Genomic DNA, 27,769 nt, shown 5'->3' on the forward strand with positions numbered 1-27,769 from the left:
TTAGCAGTTGACATCGTTTCCTATTTATTGAAAATGCCACTCTGGAAGCTAAATGACTTCTGTTTTCCACTCTGCTGTTTTATGTTCACACTATTTTACTAACTCTACCACTGCAAAAGCCACCAGCGCGTGCTGCAAGAGTAACAACAATCGCACATGTAAATGGAACAAGAACAACGATCATTTCAGTGTATGTGTGCGGCTGCTGCATTCTACGACTTTGTAGCTTTTCAATACTGCAAATACTGAATCGGGGAACTGAAGGAAAATGGAATTGAATCCATTTGCTGGTTAATTGAACATTCGTTTTCCTTTTTTTCTTCTTCTTGGTGTTGTTGCGATAAATACCTGACTAAATTATAACAAAAAAGTACACACACACACACTCACGCAGACAGACACACACGCGCACACTCTAGTAGATGTGCCATTGGCTTAATATTAAGGGATTTTCCAAATGTGTTTTTTGTTGTTGCCTTATTTACTTGTTTTGTTGGAACTTCTCGTCGCTAGCTTCTCGTTTGCATTTCGTTCGTGTTTTCATTTCGATTCGCTTTTCTGCTGGTACTTTGCCTCGAAACACACTTCCTTTGCTAACATTCATCTTTTCAATGCTCTTCATTCGTGTTCTTGTGTTGTTTACTTTTCCTTGCATTTTCCTCTACATGGTTTATGCGTTTTTTTTTATTGTATGATTGTAATATTTCTTACCAACTGCGACTCACAATTCTTCGTTTTCCTGCTTATAAACCTTTTGTTTGCTTTCTCCTTTTTTACTTGTTCTCGGCTTCGCTATACAATAAATATTCGTTGCACTACAACTAGAAAGGTGGTTACGATTTCATTATTTCATGTTTTATTATTATCATTGTTATTGGCTCCATTCATCTCTTTCTCTCTTTCTCTCTTTTTGTTTGTTTATTTGTGTGTGTGTGCTATTTATGCTTCTATTCCGTGCGGGCGCGCTCCATCCTTTGGCTTATCCATCTCTGTGCATAGCTATCCCACGCTACTCACAACGATCGATGTACGATCGGGAGATCATTTCACATAAATTCACACACCCGAAAGGCTTCCATCACCTTACAAACCTGCATTCCCCCCCTCTCATGCACAGGACAAACACACACACACACACACACATTAGCATCATAAACGGATGCCACTGCAAATGCCATCCAGCAAGCGGGGAAAGCACTGCAAGCGCTCTGGCTGACTGCTTCCCGTCGCGATCGATAATTGATCTACGCCCCGGCTCAATCAGCAACCCTGCCGCCCGCGTGCCCGATTCCGCGCCAGGAACTCCAGCGGTGCTGATTCATCGGCCGACCGGTCTCGCCAATGCAGATGATTCCGTTCGACTGCCCGTGTGGCTTACACACAGATGTGAGCGCGCAACACCAACGGCCAAAAAAGAAACACACGCATTTTGGACACAAATTTAGCACAACAACACCACCACAGCGAAGGTGTGCTGCCGCTGCTGCTGCTGCTGCTGGGTGGTGACTTATGCAGACGCTGGTGACAGAATTACTCGCGCGCAGGCACCATTCGGCAGGAGGCTCGTGCGATGCCAAAACGTCGGCATGACTCACCGTACCACCGGCCGACCTATTGCGTCGTTTTGGCGGCACGGAAATCCGATACATGCGGCCACTGAGCCAAGGAGCGAGCACAGCAAAACCCCCAGCCAAAGATGAGGCGAGGGGTCCAACGGGCCCAAAAAAGCAGTCGAACGGTCGTCCATAATTAACACCGCCATTGCGAGAGTCTATCCGATTTCTGCGGGCCCAGCACACATATCTGCGACCTCTGCCGATCGGTGACATCTTCTCCACCCGTCCCCGCGCGGCTCACCTCATCCAATCATAACTAATTTATTCGCTCCGGGCACGGTAGGAGCCCTTCCTCCCCACCTTATGATCCCTCCGAACCGGAAGATTATCTCATCGACGATCGATGCGGACTCGGTTCGGAGGCTCATCGGCCACCAAAGCATGACATCAGAGTGGGATGAGCGCAACAGAGACAGAGAGACAGAGAGAGATACAAGTGCTCCAAGTTCATGGACGGCGTACGGGGCACGTACCGTGGTTGCAGTAGACGCGGCAGTGGCTGAATTTGGAGCGCGAACGCGTTAGCGTCACAAAGCGATCACTCATCCGGGCCCGACCGGCAGGAAGGGGCCATAAAGCTGAATGAATGAGCTCCAATCAATCCAGCGGCTGCGGTGGCCGCAGTGCGAAACCGTGCGGTCACGTGCGCCAAATGCAGGAAGCATAGTGATGCACACTGCAAACCGGCGATGAGTCAACGATAGACAGCTGCCGGGGGTGCCGCAACCAACTGCTCATTACTAGACACTTTGCGGCTCATTATTGTGTGCCGCGCTGCACATTGGAACCTATTGGAAAACTACCACCACTAAAGGACAGTTACTGCATCGCTCCGACTCTTGCCACAGAGCGGCAGAACATCCGGCAAACGAGGGGGGTTTCTTTAGCTCCCGCGCACTCTACCCGCAAAACGTTTCATTAAAACATCATCCCATTCAAACGGGCAATACCACCGGTTCTCGTTCTTGTGACCCACATGAGAGGGGGCTTCCTCCCCCCCCCCCCCTTCGCCAGGTAGTGACCATTCCTGTTCACGGTGAGCCGCCGCTGTATGCCCACATGTACATGCGCACGCGCTCGAGGTTCGCTTTTGGCAAATTCGCGCACCATTCATCATTCTAAGCGCTAAAGCCGGGGGCGAACGGCGGGGTGAAAATTACCACCTTCCTACGGGTGGATCTCAACCCCCGGACGGCCGGGGGGATGGGGATGTCCAACGGCGTGGTTTCCGCGGCGCGGCCCACCACTTCGCGGTAACTTTATCTTCGGCCCAAACGTCCCAAAAACAAACGCCTCGTGCTCGTGCGCAAATGGACGTAAATGGAAGGTTGGCCAGCGCGCACCATTCGAGAGGGATGGCATGGGGGCTAACTGACAAGGATGTTCCAGTTCGTTTCGAGTCTCCTGCCATCCCTACTCTTCTCTCCCTCTCTCTCGCTCTCTGCTCTGCTTGGTTCATATCGTACAGCAATAAAAACGAAACAACAACATAACCCTCACCTTTCACAACAAAGATGGCTCCAAACTAAATTCTAAAATGGTGATAGCAGCGCGCTTTATGGTTTAAAAATTCCACCCCCTTCCCCGGCACCCCGTATTCCAATTGGATGCACGATGGCTCCAAAGTGCACACATGCCTGGAAGGTGGGGAGATTGGATCGGGCTCGGGGTTGGAAACAACGACGGCAAAACATAATAGTAACAGCTACTGCCTACGTACGAACAATAATACTAATCAAAACGTAACCCTAACCTTCACTCTGCCGGACACACACGCACACACTCGCATACATACTGCTCTTTCACGCACACACACACACACAGACGCCCATCTCCTAGTTCAGCGGTTCGGCGATGCACTTGCACTGCTTGATGCGTTGGATGCGCTTCCGCCGCAGCTGCGGCACGAGCGACGGGCAGCGCAGCGTCACCGTCATCCAGGTGAACTTCTTCGGCTTGCAGAAGGCGCACGAGCGGAACGCCGGCCCGGTCAGATCCTCGTCCTCGAAGTCGCCGCCACCGCCCCCGCCGACGCCACCGCCGTCCGCCAGATCTCGCCGGCTGGTGACCGAGTAGCTCGAGACGGTCGGTTTGCCGGCGTGGTGGCGCCTGCGCTTCGGCGACTTCGGGATGTAGAACGAGTTGCACTGGCCGTAGCAGAAGCGGTTCACGATCGTCCGGCTGAGGCAGCCCTCCTCCCGGATCCGCTGCACCAGCGGTTCCGTCTTGCACCAGTCCTTCTTCAGATACTCCTTGCGCGTGACCAGCAGTGCGTTCTTGCTCGACTTCAGCAGCTTGTCGCCCCGGTAGGCGTGCAGATCGGCGAGCAGATCGCCCGACGACGACGACGAGGCACTGCCGCCGGATCCGTTGTGCGGGAGCGCGGGACCATGGCCGGGCGAACCGGAGTGGCGCGATCCGTGACCACCTTGGCGCCGGCCGTGAAAATCAAAGTCTAGCGCCACCTCGGGCGTTTGGTACAGGTCGGCACCGTCCTCGGTAACGTCCTCGTCGAGGTCATTCTGGACGAGGTAGCGCTTTTCGTTTTCGCGCGACGCGTTCGCCCGACGTTCGGCCAGTATCTGCTCGACGTGCCGGGTGTTGATGATGTCCAGGATCGAGTCGGACAGCTGTATCCGGTGGCCGGACGAGTGGACGAGCAGAAGCGATAGTAGCACCAGCAGCTTCATCATTAGATTCATCTGAAAAATGGCACCGAGCGAGAGAAGGAAAGAATTATTGTCGTTATTGTAGCTGCTGTATTTCCCAGACATTAATTTGTACAACATTGACAAACAATTTAGCTGTGCTGGCCGAGCCATATTTTCTACCGCTGGCACGTTCCAAGAAGTGGCCATAATTCCGGTCGCACAGATTCATCAAATCGGGGCGATCTTCCCGGAATAGACAGTTCCACTCATCATCTAATGAAATAAATTCTAAAGGAAGATAATCACATCACGAAACCATCGCGACGGCCCAAAAACCATCCAGCATCAGTCCGGAGGCGTTGCTGGATGTGGCCTCACCACCGTCGGTCGGTGGCCCTTCATTCTCCCCCCCCCCCTCCCCTCCTTCATCAGATTGGTTTGGGCCGTCCTACACATCCACAGCCAAACGCCGAGACACATTGTTGTGTGCCCGCAGCAGTCAGCACTTCCCACCTAATGCGCGATCCGAACTGGCGCGAGGCCCGAGACACTTGAGACCGGCGCCACAAACTTTTTCTTTCCTCGGCTCCTCTCGTGGGCTGTGGCATCTTCTGCACTCCACTTCTCCCCCGGCTGCAGTAATGCCTCCACACACACACACACATACACATTGGTGCAACGGCGCATACGATATGCTTGCGTATGCGGGTCTTACCCGGGGCGCACATCAAGCGCGACGTTTCGACCAGAGGCGGACGGGATTTTTCATGAATGAAAGCCTGGAAAATACGCCACACCACACACTATGAATGAAGTGATGTAGCTGCTTCCCTGCCCCCTTCCCTCTGTCCCTTTCTATTGGTCGCCTCTATTACTACTTCTACTTCTGTTACTACCACGTGAGTATGTGTTGCGACAGTTCCCTTATTGCGTGATTGCGTGCGATCGCGTCCGATCGGAACTTACCGTCGTCGGCACGCGAGAAATCAGCCCAACAAATCGGCCACAAGTCGTAAAAACTAAATGCTCTCCCTCTGTGTGTTTGTGCGGGACAGCGTGGGCCGCTCGTTGCGCATCCGGGGGCCGCCGGTCGCGTACGCGACGACCCGCACGAGATACGCGATTCATCCATTTAAAACCGAAATCCCGTTCACCCCGTTTTCGTTCCCCTCTCGTCCTCCCTTCTTCCTCCCACTCTCTCTATCACTTTTGGTATATTTATTTCCCGTACTTTTCGCTTTGTTTTCGCGGGGGTATGCGCACACTTTCTTAAACTCCCTGCGAGCGAACGAGCGGGCGCGCGCGCGCGCCAGATCGTACCCACGTGCCCGGGGCCACGACGGCGTGTACTTCGCGTCGGTGTGTCGCCGTAAAGAGCCGGCCGAGTGTGTGTGTGCGCGCGCAATGGACAACGGAACAAGCAGGGGGATTGCCGCCGCCGCCGCGTGTGATGTCAACATGGAATTAAAACAACAACAACGGCAAAAACGGCCCCAACGAACCTCGGCCTGGCTGTTACACCTTTCCCGTGCCCGCTTTTGGCACACGCGTCCATCAGAAAAGATAAGTGTGCCCGGCCTGACGACCCCGCGGGGACAATTGCGGCAGATGGCACACACACAGGCATACAGAGCGATTTTGGTTCAAGCTGCGGAGGAGCACCCATTCATGAGCGATCTTAACCGAGCGTTACGCGCGCGCTCGCTCCCAGGCCTGATGCGAATGATTTCATAAACGTTTGCGCTCGAGCGGCACACTCTTGACACGAAATTGATGTTTGCGATCCACATCAACGAGCTCGCGGTGAATGATTGCTGCGGCGACGCACAGTTTCCGGCCACCGATCAAGTAAAGCGGAAAACGCTAAAAGCCTTTCTGCGACGTTTCATGCCTGCCTTGGAGAGTGAAATTCGGTTGACATGTCTCGTGAGCTCGCTTCCTTCGTCTTCATCTGCACAGGTTTATCTATTCCAACCTCACGCCCTGTCGCTTAATAGAGTTGTCAACCGTAGCGCTAGCTAATACGTTAATCGTAAACTTTAACAACAACAACCATTTGCGCTCTAATCCCGGCCACGCCGACGTCCCTCCATCGGTTCGCTATCTTGCCGTGTGGTTCGCCTGCGCGAAAGACACATTTTGCGACTTCATTCATTGCCTTTGCGTCCACGTTCTACGACGCGGGATCGCTGCACACTTACATGCTGTGAAAATTGTCACCTCTAGTGTCCAAACCCGCGGCGTCGCAGGCAACCTTCGACTAACACACACACACACACACACACCCACGAGAATGACTCCCGTCAAGGGTGCCTCTGCCAACGGAGATGATGATGCTGCTGCTGCGATGATGGTCCCACGAAGGCAAGGTCCCGACACGCGAAACCTAAGCTCAGACACTCGCACACCGTCGAGCCTTATTAGTCACCAGCCGAGTGGTTTGGGTGCCATCGGGCCGCGCGAATCGGAGGTTTCGGAGTATAAAAATACATCTATATGTATCTAGAGGTGTGTATGCCACACCTTCGCATCTTGCGCGGCGGAAGAGCCTGCTTTCCTTCACAAGATCGAGGCGTCCATCGACCCCCTTACCGCCCCCAGCTCCTTCTCCTTCTCTTGTGTGTGGCTGTGCCAAAATGGTGAAATGCGACACCATTAATCTAATGGCGAGCGTCGCATTTTTAATCAGCCATAAAACGCTGACTAACAAACGATTTTTGCCGGACAACCCGCCCGGAGGATTTTGGACATTGGACCTCGTAGTCACGCGCAGACCTTTACTGAAGTCATCTCTTGGTTAGTGAGAAGCAGATAGAGAGAGACAGACAGAGAGAAATAAAGAGATAGGGAGAAAGAGAGATGAAGGAAAACACAGATTTTGTGAGGTACTTGTACCTAATTTCAAAAATGGATGACTCGGCTCCTTGCTATCCCCGCAAGCTCTGTTTTCTCCAAAGCGGTTAGAATCCATTTGGCCAATGCATATTCTCCTAAACGCTTTGAAAGCATCCCCCCATCAGAACGTCGCGCATACCACACTATTCCCACCAGAGATGCACGGCTTCCCCCATGGGGTCAACGCAAGCCACCACGCCACTATCAGTGGCATTAAAACTGAACGACCCGAGCCCGCTCCATCAGCCAAATGCGGTGCGCCACAAACGACCCGCTGATACGATCGCCGAAGTCTCCACCGTAAAGGTAAAATATTGAGACATTCGAAATCGGACGCCACGGCAAAGCCGCGACCGAGGCCACAAATATCTCAGCCCGCGCCGTCTGATTGGTGGTCGCCGTTTCGGATCTGGACTGGCGCCGGCAAAAATGCTGGAGCCATGTTAACGGGCTGTCCCGAATGTCCGCAGCTGCTGCTTCCGTCGGGCCTCCGTCGTCAGCCGTCCAATCGGTTGTCGTCCCAAATGGAACGGGGATACTTCGAAAGCTGGATGCATTAAAGTGCGAGCGCGCCGTTTCGGGCCCTTTTGCAGAACTCTTCCGTGCGTCAAACCAGTATTCGCCCGCCAGCACCATAATTGTATTCACCATGCGCGCCCCATACCCCCCTGCTCCCATCGCTGGTCCAGCAAATCGGACTTTCCTCCCGTAAACTGATCCGTACGGATCTCTCTTATCGTCGTACGCAATCGAATCTGTCGACCGCCGTTGTGCGCATCTTCCAACCGCCAACCACCACCGGGCACAGCGCTTAATTACGGTCCCCTACCACCAGGCTCTCGGCGTCCAAAATGGAGTCTCGCTGCCCACCACCATCCGGATCGGATCGGACGCCCAATTTTGGTGGAAACTTCCCATTTCCAGGAAGCTGACCAATCCAACCCACTGCCACGAGAGTGTCCCAGCATCGGTGCCGTTTTTTTCGGCCCGTGCCTGTGCGCGCGTCTTCTTCAGAATGAATGGCTCAAAGCGTTCCACGAGGTGGAGGATTTAGTCGTGCCAAGAGTGATTGTCACTCCATTTCGGTCAAATTGCCGGTGCTTCGCGGCACAGATTACTAGACACACTTGCCAACACTGTCCAAGCAGGCAATTGTGGGAGGCGAGGCGTGTGCTTGTGTGTCGTAAAGCCGTGTGTCCGCTTGGGTCTCCCAGCGTCCCAGAGGCCCCAGAGCGCTCTAACCAGAGGCGGATCACGCGCGACGTATATGGGCACCGCCGTTTAGCCGATAGATCTTTGGCTAGATCTTAATCTGTTGAGCCTATTGTAAAACCATTATTCGCTTCTGAAGATCGGTCGTTGCCGGTTCTACCGATACTTTGTATGAGTGTATATATGTGTGTGTGCATTGTGCGACGGCTTGCTGCCAAAAGAGTGTGGTGACGCAGCGGATGTGCCAAGACCACTATGATTCTACTATTGCCTTTGAAGAATTGCTGATGTTTTGTAGAGGAAAGGTTTATAAGTGCAGAATTATGACAGCATATTGTTCCTTTCGGCCAGTTCTAAAGACGGGACAACTCCAGCGATTTAAACTGTTTCAGACATGGAAACAACACCAATTTCTTTTATTCTCAAAAATATAACATTCCACCGAAAAATCCATTCAACTAATACTTCTGATCTATTTCTCTCTCGATTTCATTTATTTCCTCTCCATCTATCCCGTTAAACTGTGACTCAGTCAATGAATAGTTTAATTTGCACGATAAATCCATCTACCCAGTCCATCATCAACCGGCACCGTTTTTAATGCCCGTTTGGCTCTCATCACAACACTTTATGTGACTCATAAATTTCAACTAAATTTATTGTTTTCCAATGGCGCACCTTGTGCCCCATCCCGCAACCCACCCCCACACACACACACACACACACACACACACACTCAGTGGAAGCTTAATCTGCCACCGATCGAACGTCACGTTTCGATCGACCACCACCACGACCACGGTGACGAAGACGACCGAACCGAACGCGCTGGGAACGTCAATCCGCTCAGGAAACGAACCGGAGTGGAGTGTTATACTAAAAATAAAAATCCGATCTAGAATCAATTTTGAGTCATGACCTATAATTTGATGGATTGGAAAAGCGTTCACATTTTACGCCACCCCTTCAGGCCCGCCGTCCACAGCTCCACACTTTGGCGGGGGATGCGATTCGTTGCGGTCTGCGTCATAACAAACATCTTGCGATGCCTTCGAAACCTCTGAAACGCTCCAAGCGGGCCATCATATCGCCCCAGCGAGTTGCTGTTTTGCTGGCGTGCTGTCATCATCCGTTTTCGTGTAATGGATCTGTTTTGGCGTGCGTGGCATGGTATGGGGTGATCGCTTTATGAAGCTTCTTGAATACTCCCGCACCGCCACCGGTCAAAGTGGGGAAGGTTGGGTGCATTATAAATTTTATCCACAAATCCATTCCTTTATTGCAAATTATTACAACTCATCGACTCCGGGCAGGCGGACGGCGTCTAGACGGCCGGCCGGAACCCTTTTTACGCCAAAGCCAGGCCTTGCTAGAGCCCCCTTGCGCACACATACACACACACACACATCAACGCTAAATTAACCTTCGCGTAATCAATTTACTTCAGTTTACTGTACCATAAATCTTCAAACGTGCACCGCTCGAGAACGCGCGCAAGAGAGCATCTGTTGAAGCGGCCTGTTAGCTTCAATCAAAGCGATCCTTCCCATCTCAAACACTGTGCCGTAAGAAGTAATACCCGATATGATCTTTACCGGTCTGCGTCTAGGATTAAAAGGAGTCTCGGCTTGTTGATGGTTTCTAATTACTGATTGCTAATCAAAAAAAGCGAGCGTGCACTATTGGGGAAGTACTCGTGCTCCAACAGTTCCGTCCACTCCGCGTAACAAAGATCGCATGTCAAGCTGTCGTTACTAGCCGGTGGTGACATTCCGCTAACGAAACAATTAACACCAACCAACCGACACGTAACATCGCTCAATTTTATGTATCAAAATCTCTATCGGCACTAAGTACGCCATTAATCTACCCCGCGCGCGGGTTGACACTTGACAGGTCTGTTGGGACAGGCCGCCGTCGAAAGGATCTTCCGTGGCGTGCCTGTTGATCGTGAGAATAGGTGCCCCCTGTTCATCTCATTTGCAAGGTGATGATGCTCACGGGGCCAGCAATCGCGATGAATATATGTACATTTATGCACGGTCCGATTTGATTGAAACGTGTGGTGCGAACCATTGTGTGGAGTAGTGCCCGCGTCCGCCTGCAACGGACTTTCGAGATACCCGATACCGTCAGCGGGCCCCTGTTTGGTGTGTCACTTGGTGTGACAACGGAGCCGTTATCTTGCAGTCAGGCAGATTGGGGTGGGCCTGGGGTGGGAGGAACTCCATTGCTCCAGGAAATCAAAGCAGTTCGTGATTTCAAATATTCAAATCGCAATAAATCACCAACAATCGGTGAGACAACTGCAAATTACCGTCGCCACCAAGTGTGCAACCTGGCAGCATTTGGGAGCTTGGGAGCTTGGGAGAGGGCTGAGAGGTCCCCCGGACTCCCTTCATTTTAGTTGCAGTTGCCCTTCCCTGGACACGCCAAACCTCTGAACAAAAAAAAGGCAAACCCCTGGCGCTGGTGTGCCGTGTCGATCGTGCCACAGGCCAACCACGAATGATGAATTCTTGATAAAGTACAGACAGCACGACACGAACACAGTGCCGGGGTGCAACGTGTGTTGGGGCTGAATGATAGCAAACAACCAGCGCGCCCTCCACCCCTCCCCCTGAGGGTGCGACACGCGAAAGGGAGTAAAAAGATCGATAGAAATGAATTTCCATGTGACATTCTTTTAAATCGATTTATGACACCTGCAGACAATGGAAACAACAATGCAATGATCGCTGCCGTGGCAATGGGCCGATCGATACTGTATCCTTCGAATTCCACGCGATCGAGATTGAGGTAGAGCGATCGTACGACATGATCAGTGCATGGAGGTTATGGCCACAATTGGTCCGACACACCTGACGGAATGTAAAGGTGAAAGTTTTCTGGGCGCTATTCCAACAATTTCATAAAGGTTTATGTATTCTAGGCGAACTCCAGTAACCCCCTTCAACAAAACTCCAACAAATCTCTAGTAATAACGGACGCAAAATACACACCAAACGACTTCCCATTTGTCGACGTTTACAGCACAATCTGTGCCGCGCTCGGGTTATTACTAGCAGAAGTTTAGCTATTTAAATACTGACACATTGTCAATTTAAATTGTGGCGCCCCGACGCCATACCGAAATAGCTGCACCACTTGACGACACCCGTTTTATGGCTCGCAATGTGCCACTCGCTCGCTTGCGAGTTGCATTCCTCCATGTTGCACTAACCGCGATACATACCAGAAGGCGGTAGAGAGAAAACAAGACCCTAAACATTACTGCAACCAGGCGTACGGCATCCGTCGCACACTGGGTCGTACCTCTGGGAGATGCAAGGCGTGAACTATAATTATCAACTCGGCGTGCAAACTGAGCCAACAAGATCCGGCCAATATCACTGCAGTGTGGTAGGATAATCCGAGGATCTCATCTCTGAGACAGCTTCTCGGCGTCGCCCGAACTTCGCAACTCGACGACGGTACGGATTAATCCAGTTTTAACAGAAGGACTCTTCGCGGCAGAGATCGTTCGAAAATAGCGCCACCCAATAAATGTGGCTGTGTGACCGTGTTGTGGCACCCCTCTGGTCCCGGGTGGTTGGGTAGTTGTTATTCCCGCGCGGATCATTTTATGATCCCCACATTCTAGTGCAAACCGATCAACCGGACGTCGTGATGGGTTTCGACGAGACGCTCGCTTTTATTTACGCGCAAGCGGTAGCACGGAGCACGGTGAAATCGTTTACTTTAGGTCGGGGCAACCAGCAGAAGGGTAAAAAATAACCCCCGAAATCGACCTCAGGCATAAACAAACACACAAACGGTTTAACGCAGTGCGCAACGAAACAGGTCGCTCTCCGAGGTGTGTATGAGATCAGCTGATCGGCGACTTCTGGACATTTGCCGAGCTGACCGGATCGCCAGAGCTGCCGCACTTTCGATTACGACCACCTTTCCGTCGCCAGGCTTATCGTCTCGGCCCGGAGCGACATCGCTCGCTTTAACGTTTTGGAGGAGAAAAAAACCTACTCAAACTCTAATCCTCCCGCCAACGAAACCATTAGCGGGCGCTGTATGGCATCGCGTGCTGGCGTGAATGTAGGTGGCGCGGACTCCAAAGCCGGCTCGCTCTCTCTCTCTCTGCGTCGCTGGGTAATTACATTTCATTTAATTAAAAATCCATCACTTATCTACACACCAAATGGAGGGAAGTAAGATAACGTCCAATCATAACCGGCGGCATATGCATGTGGTTTGTTTTTTCTCAAAACATTTCTGTCTGGGACACACACCTCGACGCTTTCCAATGCGTTCGCTACCATGAAGAACACTCGGTTTAGAGGAAAAAAAAACCTCACCGCCTTAAAGCACGTCTGAAAGGAAAACAAAACCCTTCAATCCCCCTGACACCCGGCTCCTTTATTGCCTATGTGAGGAGAGGCTTTGTTCTCCTGCTTACTTCCCAACGCGCCGGACATGGGCCGGAAGTACGTTCACAGCATCCCTGGGGCAGCATTCCGATACGGATCATCCACATAAAAATGGGTTCCAAGTTCCGAGAAACAGGCCTACTCCTACCTGCCCTGGCCCGGTCGAGAAAAATGTGTCAAAATTCCCACGCAGCCAGCCACTTAATCCCTGGCCCAGCCGTTCCAGTTGGCAGCTCGCCCGTAGGGTATTGGGTAAAGGTTCCGGTGTCTTGCTGATCGGAAGCTCAGGTAACTTCGCTCGTAGCACGTACGGAACTGATCGTTTGTTGTGCACGCTGCTGATTGAACTCTTTACGAGGGAAACGTGACAGGACGATGTGTTTCCCGATTGTTATTGTTGCTGCAAGCTTAGAGGTGGCCGAAATCGTGGAATTCCGGTGAGGCTTAGCAAACAAACAGAAATGCCTGACACCTTCCGAACAAGGGGACTCGTATCGATTTAAGGGACGCTCTTTTGTGAACTTCCAATACGGGCTTCAAACACTGCAAGGAATGTCTTTGTGCCATACAAATATTTCAGAATAAGTTTTGATATCGTATGACATATCTACTTTTTTCCAAAAATCTCCCACCAACTCCCATCGCCTGATCGGCTCTGTCAGATCGCTGTCCCCACGTGCCTTTCGCAATCTGAAAGATCATCTCGCCGTTGCATCCGTGCCAGCCGTGGATTTGTTTTCATCGCCAGCGTCGTGAAATGCCGGCCGGCATTGGCGTAACACTAACGCGACCGCAAAACGCCACTCGAGCCCTAAGGGCACTTGATTTCCGCATCCCGATATTTCCATACGGTTTATGTATGCACACACACACACACACACACACACATGCTCAGACCAACAGCAAATAATTGTATCGAAAATGAAAAATTAATTTCTGATATCATGCTCGTAAATATATACACACACACACACAAGTAAGAGAAGGCACGGCGCATGCTCGAGCTGCCGCCGACATAGCACCCCTCCCCCCCTTTACAACCGAGTTGCGGCTTGTTGTCGTCGCCGGTCGTCGTTGTGGTCGTCGCCAGAGCAAGTCACGTTAAGATTCCCTTCTTTTCGTTCCCTGCGCAGCCGCTGACAACTGCTGGGGTCAGGGTATGGCATCGAGAGGGTGCCACAGTGTCCCACCCCATCCCCGTACTTTCCCCCCCCTCTCACCCCCTTCCTTCTAGCATTATTTTTTGTTTTTTTTTCCCGCTTCTCGTTCTTCTCATTTTTCGCTACGCCGTGATCGCCGGTGGCTGAAGTCGAGGAGACACACAGAGCACACGAGAAGAGATCAAAACACTCACACAACTGCGAGCGCGCGCGCCACAGATCGTGAGGTTCATGATCGTCGATCCCTGCACGTTCACGCGTCCCAATCCCACCCCATAACGCGCTCTCTCTCTCTCTCCCCTTCTCTTCCATCCCTCGCCATGGCGCCAAACGTAAAACTGCCCGCCTGTCGCTATCTTATTTGTCAGTTAACCTTAAATCTTTAGCGCAACAACCGCGCAGCACCGGGCGGACGCCGTGATCATCGTTCGTACCAGGAGGGGGTGGGGGAGGAGAGGAGGGGAGGGGAAGGCCGGCTCCGCCGATCGTTTGTCAGACACACGGTCGGGCGCACCAACGGGGAAGTTGGGAAAAGAAGCGTGTGGCAGTGCGCGCCTCATCATCGTTTGGGACGCGCACCTCGCCGCAGCTTCCTATCTATCGTTTGACGACGATGATGATCTGTCCCCCGGCGCTCTCTGCCGTCTCGCGTACACTGACGCCGCCACCACCGCCGACGACAACGAAGACGCCAGCGCTAAGCGCCATGATGTGGGGAGGAAAGCAGGCGCGCGCTCGCTCGCACGCACGCACGCTCCGCCAACTCCGTCCTGCTTTCGTTTGCCGTATTTTCCTTCGCAGCCGCGATCGCCGGCAGTGGGCCAAAAATTCGAATTGAAAAATCGCACCCCGGCCACCCCGCCCGGAAACCTCCGAGAGCGCGGCTGCCCGATCGACTCGATCGAGCGAAACTGCTCTCCGTCAACATAATATGAACAACAAAAAAAAACCCCGCACGGAGAGAAGATCTCTGTCTGTCAGCTTCATCGGCAAAGGATTCTGTGCTCTGGGAGCTGAAAGACGGTGAGAAGGAACCGAGAAGAATATACGCATCGGGTTGCTCCGTACGTGCGTGTGTGTAGCGCCAGTTGTGGCGCCCGCTTCTGGCGACGACACCGACGACGACGACGACCGTTCGAAACGATCGAGAGAGGATATGGAAACCTTACTTGAGCCACTGGCGTCAGGCCGAACCTGATTCGGCGGACACCGAGAGGAAGGGAGGAGACCCGGAAGAGAGGCAAGGATCGACGACCACGCATCATCATGATCATCAACGCTATCATCATCATCCACGCGTCCTTTTCCATTTGGGGTTTTGCGTGAGAAAGTGAACCCGCGGCGGCGTAACAGGATCGGGAATTATTAAACGGGGTGAAACCGGGAAGCAGGCTGCTCTGTGCATCTTTGTGCGTGTGTATGTGTGTGTGTGTGTGTGTGTAATCAGAAACAACTTGTTAAGCGCCACCAGAAGCAACCCTGCCTCAACCTGCTTTGCTACGCTGCCGGGCAGGCAGGGACCGTCGTCGCGCCAGATGCGCCGTGCTGCACATCAACATCATCATCATCATCGATCGCACCGCACCGCTTGGTGAAAAATTATTACATGCAACTACCTCTCTTTCTCTTTGTTTGCTCCCTCCCTCTCCTGCTGTCTGTTCTTTTCACTTGTCGAGGTTGTTTTGCTTCCACACTCCTCTCCCACGGCTGCTGGAATCATCCCGCAAAGGATGCGGCGCGCGAATGCAAACATGGAATTGCAAAGGAATTTAAGCGCCACTGTTTTTGGCCACGACTGCGCCAGACGGCAAAGGAAAGCAAACGTAAAGACGAGGACAATGATCCATGCACCGGTCGGTTGGCGGAAAATTGGTATCTTGGTGTGTTGGGTTGCTGCTTTTTTTGGGGGGGAGCCGGCAGTTGAGGTTTTAGAGAAAATGTCAAACCGAACAAGCACAACACACACGCACGCAATTGGACGCCACCGGCACCGGGTTTGCCCTTTAACGGCACTGTCCCGGCACTGTCAAAGGGCGCCAAACGGCGATTAACTTCTCCGTCGTCGTCTCCGTCGTCAGTCTAAATCCGGCCGGGCCGTGTTTGTGTCGCTACACCGTGTGTGCGTACGCGAGCGCGCGCGTGCGGAGGTTACGCATCGGCGGCTGCCCTCTCTTGCGGCACAGCTTGGCTGGACTTCCCCCCGAAAAAGGAAAAAGGGCACGTCGGCGGCATCCCGAAATACACACACACACACACACACACGAAAATGTCACGCATGATAGGAGCGCGCTGCATTTCGACTAGATGTATGAGAGAGCTCGGTATTATTTTATCGATCGCCAAAGGGTTTGCCATTTGTTACCGGGTTTGCCTGTTGTTGATTATTACGAGCGTTGCTGAGCTGTGTGTGGCTGGTGGTGGAGGTGGCGCCATTACTACAAGGTTTTGCAAACTTTCAAATTCGTGCCAACGCCGCCTTGTGTACACAGGTACCCCGCAAGGGAGAGGGAAGTGGCAAGTCTCGCATGCGGATAGAAAACTGATCCTCTGATTGTCTATAATTACATTTGCGATGCAATTAACCCCTGGCTGGAGACTGCGCCACATGGCGTTGGCTTCTAAATATTGGTGTAATAATAATAAAGGCAGGTGTATGTATAGTAAGTAAACCAGGCACCACGAAGTACGAAGAAAGTGGGTCAAAAGAGCCGTGGTGGTGAGTTATTAACTTTTATCCATATTCCATCCAAGTCGGCAGAGATTCGATCGCACGTCCTCTTGCGTGCAGCTCCAGCTCCTAGCGCTTACCTGCTGCACTATGGCGACCGTCTCCGAACGCCACTGCAAAAGTCCAATTAAAACCAACAAACTGTTTACTGACGTCATCGACCTCTTCGAAAGCTGTCGATCGTGTTTGTTCCCAGACAGATCGAGCACTACTTCCTACCACAAACGACGCACACACAAAACCATTAGAACAACATTCTGCTCGGCTTTTACAACTTCCTTCCACACATAAAGCACACCAAAGCTGTCGCAATGACCGGTTTGATGAACTCTCCCCTCCCTCTTTCCCCTCTCAACTCAAGATCGCGTTCCATTAACGGAAGCTGCCAAAATAAACCACTCACTTGGCCGAGGGAGAAACGGGAATAGCATCCCACACACACACACACTCGAACCCAGTGTCAGCTGAGTTTCCGTTGTGTCCATCGTTTCAGGAATGCTTTCCGATTGCTATTACCTTCCATCGGTCGGTTTCTTCAGTCTCGTGGAAGCGGAGTGGTGCTGGTGAACCTTTCGCAATTTGTCCGTTCCATTTTAATTAGAAACATATTAGAGCAGATTGCCAACACTGCCAGCGCGGCAGCAAAAACACTACCCATGCCCACCAGCTCATTTCCCATTTGCATACGGAATCGTAACAAAACAGGCCCCATACTATCAATCACGGCCATTCATTTCGCACCGGGATCCATTCCGCCAACTTTACGCGACACGGACAAGGCGCGCTGCTGCTGATGCCCTTCAACAATAACAGCGAAGGACGAAGGTGTTAGGAAAAATGGCGGATCCACCATGGGACGACAGTGGTGCTAATGTGCGAACAGGCCGCGAACATGTGCAACATTAACCCGCGGGCCGCCGCCGCCACCGCCGCCGCTGTTTCACTCCGCGTCGCAATTTATCTCAATTATCTTTTATGGAATTTTAATAATAGTGCAACAATAGTGCAAATGCGTCGTCGATTCGTGTGTTTGTTCTGGGGCGAGAATGAATGCCAAACACACACACACACATACACACAGACGGATACGCACACGATGCGCGAGCTGGGAGTGTAAATCCAAATACCTTTTTCTTGCTGCTGCGATTCGGCACAGGCAAAACGCAGCCGCGGGGATGGGTTGGGATGGCCAATGTCAGTTACTTTGTTGCACCAGCAAACGCCACAGGAACATGTCACCTGGCCCCGAGGGTGCAGCAGCACGTTGCACTTTCGTTCCGATCCCGATGCTGCGAGCGCGCTTGTTTGTGTGTACAGGGCGTGTGCAATGTTTCATTGAACCTTTCTACGACGCGGGGTTTCCGCAACACGCAAACAGCGTACACGCAGACACCTTCCGGCGGCTGGAAAACTCATTCATAGAGGCACATTCCTCGCATACCTTTGCTTGGCGTAAGCAGATGCGCGTGACGTGACCCGCGATTGGGGCTGTTTTTCATCACCTTTAGCATTGCGAGAGACTGGTTTGGGGTATGGGCAACGTACGGGATTTGACCTATAAATAACTACCCTTCCCTCGCGGTTCATTGTTGAACTATTTCTGGACCTTATCGTACGCACGCAGGTGAGGAAACACCTTTTTCTGGAGCTCACTCCTCAACCGTTACCTTCAAGGCGCGGGAAACGCTAAATGGTTGGCGTTTGGTTGTGATGAACGATTGATCGATTGGAGCTCAAATTTACGGCCCACTGCAGGGATCGCAGATCATGCAGGATCTTCCCACGTAAGCGCGGGCCCATCTATTCATATCGCTCAAGATTCCATTCCAGGGCCCAACCAGGGGCATACATAACATTAAAACAATTCTCTGGCACACGTCACACGACGTTGTTTGCCTCCATTTCGTACACATGCCTCATTTCTAGCAAAGCTTCCCGAAATGACCGGTAAGGAACCGCCAGACGGTTGCGTGCGTCATTGGTACGGACAGGTGAATCGTTTTCGTTGCTGCACGCTCCTAAAAGTAGCTGCCAAAACTGATCGACCACTGTCCCGGGATATTAATCAGCGAAATAAATCGTCAATCCCATTAATGTACGAACTAAGCCCGAACGAACACGGGCGCTGAATAACAAACATCGGGCGGCTCGTGCGTGCCATGACGCCAAAGATTGCGAAGCCCGCTCCAGTCCAGCTCCAGTAGAATGCAATGTAAACACCAGAGGTCAATTTAGAATATCACCCACCCCAGACCGTCCACTGTCCAAGGTGCTCCTGGAAGGGATAATTGGCTTATGATCTGTCAATATTATGCCACTAACAACACCCTTTCAACGCTCTTAATGTGACGGTGTAAACAAACACATCACACTATTCGAGAAGTGAGATGTGGGTAAGGTTTGCAATAAAACACCCTGTCGCGCTCGATACATGATTTGGAGGGGGTGGGGTTTGGGCAACCGGGAACAGCAGTCCCCCCCCCCCCCCCCCTTCCAAATGTCTCGTCGTCGTCCAATAAATCAACGTTCGACCGATTTGATGCAAAGACTTGGTGGCGACGGCGGCCACGGCAGTAAAGATTTATGAAGCTTGCGAAAGGAGTCAACCGTGCCAAATTCGTGTATCCTTATTGTCTTCTACATTAATGTCCCACCGCGTAAAAGTGTGCCTAATGCCGGAGGAAGGGTGTTAATCCACCCGAACGTGGCAATATCCCGAAGCCCACGATCTTCCCGTACGATCGAAACAACTCAATTTGCCAACCCCGTACCCGTATCCGAACTAATTCCTTGTCGTACTAAATCCTCCAAATCCAATTAACGAGTGGCTCGCTGGCTGGCATCGCCGCGAGGTAAGTGGCACCATAAACGATACATCTGTGCCAGCGACATCATCTTTGCCGGGATGGGGCACTTGTATTGAGTTGTCCACCCGGTGTACATTTCGATGCCATTTGTTCGGCTTACAGAAGCGAGAGACTTTGGCCCCCTCTTTTTGCACCGAAATCGATTGACGCTTGTCGAATGCACTTGTCCATGCACTTGTTCCCCCCTGCTGCTTCAAACACAAGACAAGACAAGTGCTCGTACACTCATTAGCAAAACCAGAACCTCCCCGTGGGGGGGGGGGGGGGCAGGAACCAAGGGTCATAAAATTTTAAATTAGACCAACTATTGGCGACGCCGGCCAACTTCTGGATGAGGATGTAGTTCAAGGTTTCCGATGGAATTGGAAGAGCTGAAAGGCGGGAGGTTCTCTCGAGTTTTTGCTACCATCTGCTGGTCTGGGATTGCGCGATCAGCCGCTTCCGTGCCAAACTGTGGCAACTGTGTGCTACCACAGGAAATAAAATGCCATTATTTATGACACACACACACACAGCATGGGGAGAGCAGCGTGCGCTTGGACACAGCGTAGCATTCAATACCCGATCGATCAGGTTCGTTTGGGGAACGGGATAGAACAGAAAAGCTCTTGAGATGTAAGACTTGCGGCGTTCACACAAAACATTTGGAGTCGAAAATAAAGTTACAAATTTAACTACAAGTAAGCGATATCTTCCAGCACAATGTAGGATACACTCAAGGTCACCGCGCTTAGTGAGCCTATCTACATCGAAATCAAAAACAATGGCCCCAAGGCACGCTCCAATCTACCGGTTCGGGCCAAAAAAGCCTGGACTCATCCCAAGCCCTCGTCCCCAAAGTGAGCTATCTTACGATCAACTCCTTACCATAAGCAGACGCAGCCGATTGCTCCAAAGTGCAACTGCTACAGCTTCACTGCACCACGCGTTGGGCAACTCGCAAACTCACACACACACACACGGGGATTGAAATAGGCCACCGACTCGGCGTGAAATCGGTGCGGGCCACCACACCAATGCTAATGACACGGCGACGCCATCGCCGATGTAGGTTTGATTGCATCCGATTTCGCACTCGGCTCAAATTACCTCGGCACACACCGAAACGCCTCCTCTCCCTCGAGACAGCACCCTTTCCCCCCCCCCACCTCGCCAAGCGGGGGTACTACTTTAATGGATAATTAAACACCTTATCCGGCAACCGCAGAGCGTAGCTGAGCGTGGCCGAACCAGGCAACCTACGATTCGCCCGTGTACGTTTGTACGCCATTCATTGACAGATCGCCTTCGATTGTTGTTGCCTTTGCTGCTGCTGCTGCTGCTCCTCCGAGATGCAATTTAACACCCCCGGGAAAAATCACTCAAAGCAAAGCGCAGCGTCCCCAGGTGTCCGGAAGTTCCCCGTGGTGAAACTCGCAAGCACTGGCGCACATGGGCCCATGACAAACAAAAAAAAAGCAAGGAACGGGCGCAAAACCCACCCGATGAGCCGTCATGCGCGTGATGAGTCGCACAAACCGCAAAAACCGTGGCCGTGGTCCTCACCCAAAGGCGTGCGGATTAATTACGGATTGCCTTTAATCTTAGGTCTGCCGATGAGCGTTTGTGGGATGGAGGGCGGAAAATGGCCAGCAAAAAGGTAGTTCAGGTTCCTTTACACAAATACAAACAACGAGACGACAACGGATGGACGTGGTGCCGCTAGTTCTATGCCAATGGAACTTCTATTTTTTTTTTTTTTGTGTGCAAAACTTTTCCATCCTCTTCCGGACTTTCTTTCAAACATCCGCTTGCCATGGCAGTGGCGATGACGGATTGCATTGTTTTGCTGGCAGCGGTTCGAGTAATTTGTAATTTATCATACCGAACTGACGAAAAGGATTGCATGCTTTACGCTGTGTGTATGTGTGTGTGTATGCACTGGAAACCACCAATCATTCGATGGATTCCAGTCCATATCCAACCATAGCGCACCAGAAGGGCCATAAATCATGCTTGGGAAGCGCCTTAAAAGCGACGCTGGTCAAGCATGGTATAATTGCAGCTCGCTCGGGCTCGCTTACCCGCTTGCGTGTGAGTTGGTGGTGGCAAGTGCAAACCGATCAGCTGACGCGCTTTTCGCGAGGCGCTTCCAGTCTAGACGGTGTCGGCAGTGATTTCGGTTGCCCCATCAGAAGCTCGTCAATGTCAATGATGGGAAGCTGGGAGGCTGCTGAAAGTGACCGATCGAGATGGAAAGCGTTCCTGAGCTGTTGAAGAATGATGGGGTGTTGCATGGTAACAAACAGCGTCCTCCTAGAGATGAAGTTCAAGCTCGCACAAAGTTAGGATCTGTTTGAGTCTGAAAAAGACTGAACACATGCTTCCGACCAAACAAAAAACCAGCTTCACGCTGTACGCAGCATGTCCTTCAAAAGACTGGTATACCTTCCCGGGAACAAAACTGCAGCACACAAACTACGCTAACTAAGAAAATCGCTTTCCAAACGCTAGAAACAAACACACACACACACGAACAAAAACAACGCTTCCACAAAATGGTTTGGCGCGCGGTGGAGCGCTCCAGGGGGTTTTCAAGGTTCTTCTGCTCGAGCGCACCGACCTAACTTTGGTCGTTTGTCGTTAGTTTTTCCCACCACCATCACCACCAGAACATCCGCCAAGAAAAACAACACCTTCCTAACTCCCTTCTTTCTCCCCCACCAGTGTCCCGTGTCTGCCGTGTCTTTCCGGCACAAAAATCCTTGCACACGCTGGGCGTCACGGCGTCACAGCCAATGGAGCTAGCTGCTGCAGGGGTGGTAAAGTGTCGCTTCGATCGTATAATTTTAAGATCACACTCTTGGTGCATTTGTTTTGCGTTCACACACAGAGGCACACATAATGCGAGGAAGAGGGATTTTTATTGCAATTTTATTTTCCCAACCCCGAGGACACATATTGGTCCGGTGCACTGTCACCAACAACAGCAACAGCATCACCTCCGCATGGACCAAGTCAATATGGTTTAGTGGGAAGCCGTGTGTGTGTGTGCGGGGTCTTTTTTTGTTGGTGTTTCTTCGTGTGTCTTCCCTTTTGAATAATAATATTTGTTATCGCGATAAGGACCTTGAATATGTTCCCACTTTCCCGCCCCATTCGTCTCCCCCAGCCTTTCTTTGTCTCGGTGGAGTAGATGATAAAAGAATGTTCTTGCCATCGTGTGTGAGAAAAAAAGGAAGTGATATTATGATAAAGCAGTTAAGGCATTTTTGTTGACTGATAAAATAAAGCCCTAGCCTCTAGCCGGTTTGGCTCTCGCCGTGCGTGGTGTGCGTCGCTAGAAAATGCTAAACATGGTGCCAGGACGTCGGTCACGCTTCGCGATCCATTCCAGGAGCGGTGAAATCACATTGCATTGTGTATTCACCACCACTCTGTGTTGCTATTAATACAAATAGTAACAGTTACCGTTTGTGCCAAACTGAAATAGTTTTCGATGGATAAGGTCCAAGAACGACAATAAAAAGGGGCACCATTTATTGGGAAGAATTGTTTGTTCGCCCGATTACTAAACCCGTGCGGAATCTGAAGAATGGAATGCAACGGAATTAGATTTATTGGAAGCAGTTCAAGCAATGTTATCGGGCAGGCGATTGTAATTTGCTGAACAAATCTTTACGCGATATTACTTAATTTCTTATGCACGGCCACGCCACCCTTTGGTCGGCTGTGGAGGAGCTGTGGGGGGGGCAACTCCCTGGAGTAGTGGCAAAAAGCATCTACCTCCATAAAACTACATCTCATCCATCAAATGGGAAGCGTTCGATCAACGCTCAGACCAGCAGCAAATAATAACAACAAAAAAAAACACCAGTCGCGGGTTATGAGTAGCAGAAGAAAACCGATTAACTCGCAAACAGAAAGCAAGCGAACAAAACGGCAAACTCTCACTCGCGCTGTGCGGACGGGTCCTGCTGGCGCTGTCGAGTGCGCTAGCGAGACGGTCCGATTGCACTACCCCGGCAACGGTGGATGGGTCTGGCTGGCGTCGATGGCGCTACTGCCAGGCCAGGCCTCCACTCGAGAAACCAATCCACTGGCAGAGAGCAGCCGCAGTCGCCGCCGCCATAGCGGTTCTAATGTGTATCATTGAGATCCGTCTTCCCGGCGCAGGTTGTTGAATGATGATCGGTCTTTTTTTCGCCCAACCGACCGTCTCAAGACCGGTCGGTCTGTCGTGGGCCCTGCTTGTGTGTGTGTGTGTGTTTGTGTGACGCGACATTTCAGACACTTTCTGCCTCCCACGATCCTACACCCTCTTGGGGATGATGATGATGATGATGGTGACGTTTCGGCCCACCGGAAGAAATTATCATCGGGAAGCGGGTTCCGGCGCTAATGCTATTACCGTGCGACGATGAAACACAAACACACACACACAGAGACAGACAAGGAGGGAAGCGTTACTATGATTAATGGTTTATTGTGTCGTACCGAGACGCCGATGTTGCTGTCCGTATTTTGCATCATCGTATCGATTTGTGTATGCAGTTGAACATTATTTCATTCGCAGATCGATCGACAGTGAGAGCGCAATGCATGTTACGAAACTCAACCAAAAGTCAATACACGATCGAGAGAGACGTTAAACTCCCCCGCACACACACACACCCACTACGTTGTGGGGAGGAAAAACACAAATATTTTCCATCGTCCGTTTATGGGGTGACAGAAAAAGAGGGTTGACCCGAATTAGAGATTTTTGTTACAAAATCATCGCATCAGATATTCATTATGATTTCAATTCATTTTTTGCATTTTTTTTCTTTGTTTTTGAGTTGTTCAGGCGATCTTGTCCCAAAACGTTCGAGCTTTAATCGCACTGCTAATGATACTGTTCGCGCACAGAAACAATTTCGCCTAATTAACACGTCATACCGGGCGCACAACGTGCGAGAGCGGTGATTAAATCAAAATAGAAGGCAACACAAAAAAAACTTCCATCCCCGAACGTGTTAATCGCACGATTAGCCCCCTCCTTCAGTTGCCCCCGTTTGGCCCCCTTCGGCGGAGCAAATACTTCCTCCATGATTCACCCTCCTTCCGGCGCATGGGAAAAAGCGCTCATTTTCTTCGCTTTTACTGCAACTGCAACACCACTATCTCTAGCTGCTACTACTACCTACCGTAAACTACTACTATTGCAAACCCCCTCCCTCCTCCTCCTCTCCCCCCGTTGCTTCCTTGACTTACCTTGAACGTTCCGTTCAACGGGGCACCACACTAAGCGATGATGATAAAGTCTCGCAAAAAAACCGCGATCGCCGCCCCACGCGCGTTCGTGTCTGCCGACCGTGTGTTGCGGCGTTGCGACCGACGGGGTTGGAAATATTTCTAGCTGGGTGAGTAGGATGCTGCTGCTAGTTGGACAACGTACGGGGATGGGCAAAGCACCACAAATCAGCACCACAATTGCATCACTCTCGGATGGCGTCAACGTGGGAAAAAGCGGCGCGCACAACGCTCTGGCGTGACGTTTCAACGCGATGCGCTTTTGGGTGGGGGGGGGGGGGGGGTCGATTAGGGACGAAGAGTAAGACGTCCGTTTTCACTCTGGAGACTGGGATGCTAGACTCGAGATGGGGTAAAGAACTTTCTGCGCACAGAGAACGACAGAACCACGCTAGATCGATCGAGAGCACAGGATCCTCACTGCTCCCTGGATCAACGACTGTTATGTTTGCAATTATGTTTTTTTTTCTTTACGCCGAGAGAGAAAAGTTTCGCCTCTTCTCCGGACCTTCTTGAGCGGGTCGGGTTACGGTTAGTCGGGTCGGGCGGGTTTATTTATATTGCTGTGCGATATAAATCATCAAACGGCCTCCCGGGGGCGCCTAATAAAACTGCGCTCTCTCTCCGTTCTGTTCGGAAATATGGACGGAAGTTGGCGCCAGCAGCAATGCTACCGGAATGTGCGATCCGGTTTTCCGTGACTGACCGTGATAAGCGGACGCGCGGGGTGGAGCAATTGTTTAGAATTTTAAGCACACAGAACAATTACACAAACGTACACATACATACACACACAGACACAGAGACACGGGGCGAGCACGTTGTGCCCTCTAACACGCGATTGACCCGGCCGCGCAACGCACCAGAGTATTTTGGCGACTTTGGGCGATATTCACTTCATTTTTTTTTTTTGTTAATAATTGAACGCTAGGCACGCTTTTTGGGAAATGCAGTGCAGTGGAAGCGGAAGCACCAACACCATTTCTATCTTGGCACCATTTGCGCGAGCACTTGTTCTTGTTTTTTTAAAGCACGGCAGAGTAATTACACAGACTCACACACGCGGGACTGCAGTATCTGAAATGAGACAAAAGAACAACAGAGTATTAGCTTTCGTTGACTCCTCTTTTAGATGCATGCTTAAAAAAATGACACCCCTCGGGATGCAAACGGGTGCTTTGAGCAAGCTGCTTTGTTCCGAAGCTGCCCCCAAACAGATAAAGCCATCCACATGTCCAATACATGCACACGATCGCGAGCGGAGTTGGCAATTCGGAAGTGTCACGACTTCCCTGGTAAGCAGTACTGTTGTGGGATGTTTGGAAGCTATTTTCGACCGTCATTTGGCATCAAAAACCGCCCATTTCTACGCTTCCCTAACGCCCAACACACCTAACCTTCCTCAATGCAATTTTTATTAACGTGAAAATGGGGACGTGTTCCCATTTTTTGCAAATGCAACGCACCCTCTCTCTAGTGCTGCTGCTGGGTTCTGGGTGCAATCATTCTAATCAAAATAACGTCAATCACTGGTAGCGGCCCGCTTGATCGACGCGACAATCCCAACCTTCTGCATCCGTCCCGCCCGAAACGCAGCATCAACGCGTATCGAGACTGTCCAAACACCGGAAAGCAAAACAAACCCGGCCAGTGGGAAAAATAACAAACACAGTGCTACGAGAACCAACCCCAGACACACACACTGATTTTCACGCTTCCCCCTTTGCCTGCTTTATCAACCTCAACAGATGATTCCATCCGTGTGACTGTTTTGCGGCCAGTTTTATCGTGTGTTTTTTTTTCTAATACACAAAAATAATAATACTAAACCGCTCCTAGAGCAAGAGAGACCCCAGGGGAAAGTGTGTGGGATTTTTCCCCTGCCGTTGTTCAATCTTACCGAAACCGAAACGAAACGCTGTTGCAAGCTAACAACCCGCTGGGCGTAAGCGTAAAAACTGTTTGGCACAAGACCGAGACCGGGACCACAAACCTACGACGACGAGCGACAACCACCAGACACGTCCGCACGGCTCGAGAGGTAAACCAGCAATGAATGAAATGAACGAACGCGAGACGCTTGTAACCGCCAGGCTGGTCGGGCTGTTTTCAAAACACTGTCGTGAACTGCGTGAAGTGGTGGTGCGGTGGTGGGTTTTTGTTCTTGTGCTGGTACGTTTTGGATGCTTTTACATGCTTTTACATTATGTTTCAATTGATTTTTTTTAATTTTAAGTGCTTTACATCAAGAGGAATCGTAAATTTAAGGCAAATGTTTGATAAATTTTAAACCGCAAAATTAGTCATATATTAAATGCAAATTTAAAACAAAACATCCTCCCAATTTTTTACAAACAAAAATGTCTAAATACTGTTCTTTTTTTTAATTCATTTTCTACGAAAATTTGTGCTAAACCTTCACAATACTTCTGCTCCTTAACATGATATTTTTTACTTCATTTTATCCTAAACTCCTCATTTATTAATCAAAATTTGTTGTACTTACAAATGTATCCAATTAGCTGATTTTTTTTAATAAACTTTACAGACTGTAAAACGAAAATTCTACACACCTTCTTCAACAAACTTTCGTAACAGACCGACCCAACGGTTGCTATCACACCATTTTATACCATTCCAATCGCATTTATCCCAGTGTCCGAGATTGTTCACGGAGATTGCACGAACCGGCCCGAGATCGAGCCGAAGCGTTTGCCGTTTTTTGCCTCTCTTTCTACCGGATCCGAGCAACCGCGGGTTCTCGTTCTATGCTTCTGCGTTTGACGGATGCTGTGTGCGGATGAATTAGTGCGTTACATCAAACGGAAGGCGATACTAATTCGGCTTATCGGGGAGGGACTTTTACATGCGCCTTTTATTTCATGGTCCTCTGCGCTACATACATTTTCTAACACCTCCTTGCCATAAAACGTCCATTGTTG

At 50.9% G+C, this 27,769-nt stretch overlaps 1 protein-coding gene across 2 annotated transcripts; it reads right to left on the reverse strand.

Moving 5' to 3' along the window:
- LOC120957250 (gremlin-1-like) lies at window positions 1–27,419 on the reverse strand. Of its 2 annotated transcripts, none has more exons than XM_049608608.1 (3): window positions 27,334–27,419; window positions 24,789–25,904; window positions 1–4,318 (listed from the first exon to the last, which is right to left on the reverse strand). In XM_049608608.1, exon 3 carries the CDS (start codon window positions 4,316–4,318, stop codon window positions 3,452–3,454), a length of 867 nt encoding a protein of 288 aa, XP_049464565.1. In that variant the 5' UTR covers window positions 24,789–25,904; window positions 27,334–27,419; the 3' UTR covers window positions 1–3,451. The 2 variants fall into 2 exon arrangements, with proteins under 2 accessions (XP_049464565.1, XP_049464564.1); XM_049608607.1 differs by lacking the exon at window positions 27,334–27,419 and adding an exon at window positions 26,728–26,929.
- Between the last annotated feature and the right edge of the window lie 350 nt (window positions 27,420–27,769).

Source organism: Anopheles coluzzii, chromosome 3 (assembly GCF_943734685.1).
Source record: "Anopheles coluzzii chromosome 3, AcolN3, whole genome shotgun sequence".
Lineage (NCBI taxonomy): Eukaryota > Metazoa > Arthropoda > Insecta > Diptera > Culicidae > Anopheles > Anopheles coluzzii.

Bases quoted from the DNA above. Each gene is read 5' to 3' on its own strand.
- LOC120957250 (XM_049608608.1), bottom strand. From the start codon at position 4,318: ATGAATCTAATGATGAAGCTGCTGGTGCTACTATCGCTTCTGCTCGTC.